Here is a 1,061-nt window from a genome sequence, read left to right as displayed (position 1 = left end):
CACAAGATCAATGATCAGGTGGAGTGGTCCTGCTCTGTGTGGAGATATGATGGACGATGTCCACACACAGTGAAGTGGCTGTATGTCGGTAACAATGTGGATAAAGACGACAAAGCTCTGCAGACATCACAGTCTGGCTGCTCTGCCTCTGTGACCTTTCAGTCTTCTCATTTCATTGTCACATCAAACTCTGACTTATTGAAGTGTGAAGTGACTGATGGTGACAAAGTGCAGCTGTTTCCCTTCAGACTTCAGCCCTCAGGTGAGAAACCAGGTGAAAATATGTTGAGCTGTTTAAAGTCACTTCAGACTGACGTGAATAATTACCTGAAATATTTGTTGATTTTATGGATTTGAAGTTTGAATATTACATCACAACACAAGTTTGTACTGAACACTTTGTTGAGTTGTTTTCATCTGTTCAGGTGACGACACGACAGCAACAAAACCAAGACCAGAACCCACAACAACTACAACAACTGACAGCAGCATGAAAAGAGGAACCATCACAACAGCGTCTCCAATCAGTGATGATTCAGCAAACCTAGAAGGTAGTGACTCATCATTTTTATATCTGTTACTATATTCTGTCTCTCTGTGTGGGTGGAGTTATTCTTAGTTCACAAAGACATGCAAACAGAAGAACCTTTCCATCCTGACACACTTCTGCATTGTGTGTAATGTATATATGTAACATATCTCACTTCTCTTTGACTCTCCTCTTTCAAACTGCTGAATATTTTGATGTTGTCGTTCTCTTTCCAGGTTTGTTGAGGTTCATCATCGTGTCTGTGGGTTTAGCAGCTCTCATAATAATCATGGTGGCAGTCAGCATGTGGACAAGAACTAAAGGTGAGAACTTTCACTGATGAAACTCAGAAACAAGAAGTTTGGATGAATCTGGATTTTCACTGTGGAAACTAAAGTTGAATCTTTCTCTTGTCTTTTCAGGGAGAAAAACACAGATGGATGAAAACATGGTGAGTTTTTATAGTAAAGAAACAAAACAAAGAAACGGTCAAATCACTGTGAAATAAAAGTCAAATATCATCATTCAAATA

General features: G+C 39.3%; 1 protein-coding gene across 1 annotated transcript; it reads left to right on the top strand.

Moving 5' to 3' along the window:
- Positions 1–44: 44 nt before the first annotated feature.
- LOC104934980 (uncharacterized) lies at positions 45–1,028 on the top strand (the record flags this gene model as incomplete). The annotated part of the gene is made up of 4 exons (XM_027276984.1): positions 45–262; positions 426–551; positions 766–852; positions 952–1,028. Coding segments are annotated over 4 exons (508 nt in total), but the record flags the coding sequence as incomplete, so codon positions are not given.
- Between the last annotated feature and the right edge of the window lie 33 nt (positions 1,029–1,061).

This window comes from Larimichthys crocea, unplaced genomic scaffold (assembly GCF_000972845.2).
Source record: "Larimichthys crocea isolate SSNF unplaced genomic scaffold, L_crocea_2.0 scaffold76050, whole genome shotgun sequence".
NCBI lineage: Eukaryota > Metazoa > Chordata > Actinopteri > Sciaenidae > Larimichthys > Larimichthys crocea.
The sequence above is the reverse complement of the archived record's forward strand: the minus strand, read 5'-3'. Positions and strand labels throughout refer to the sequence as shown.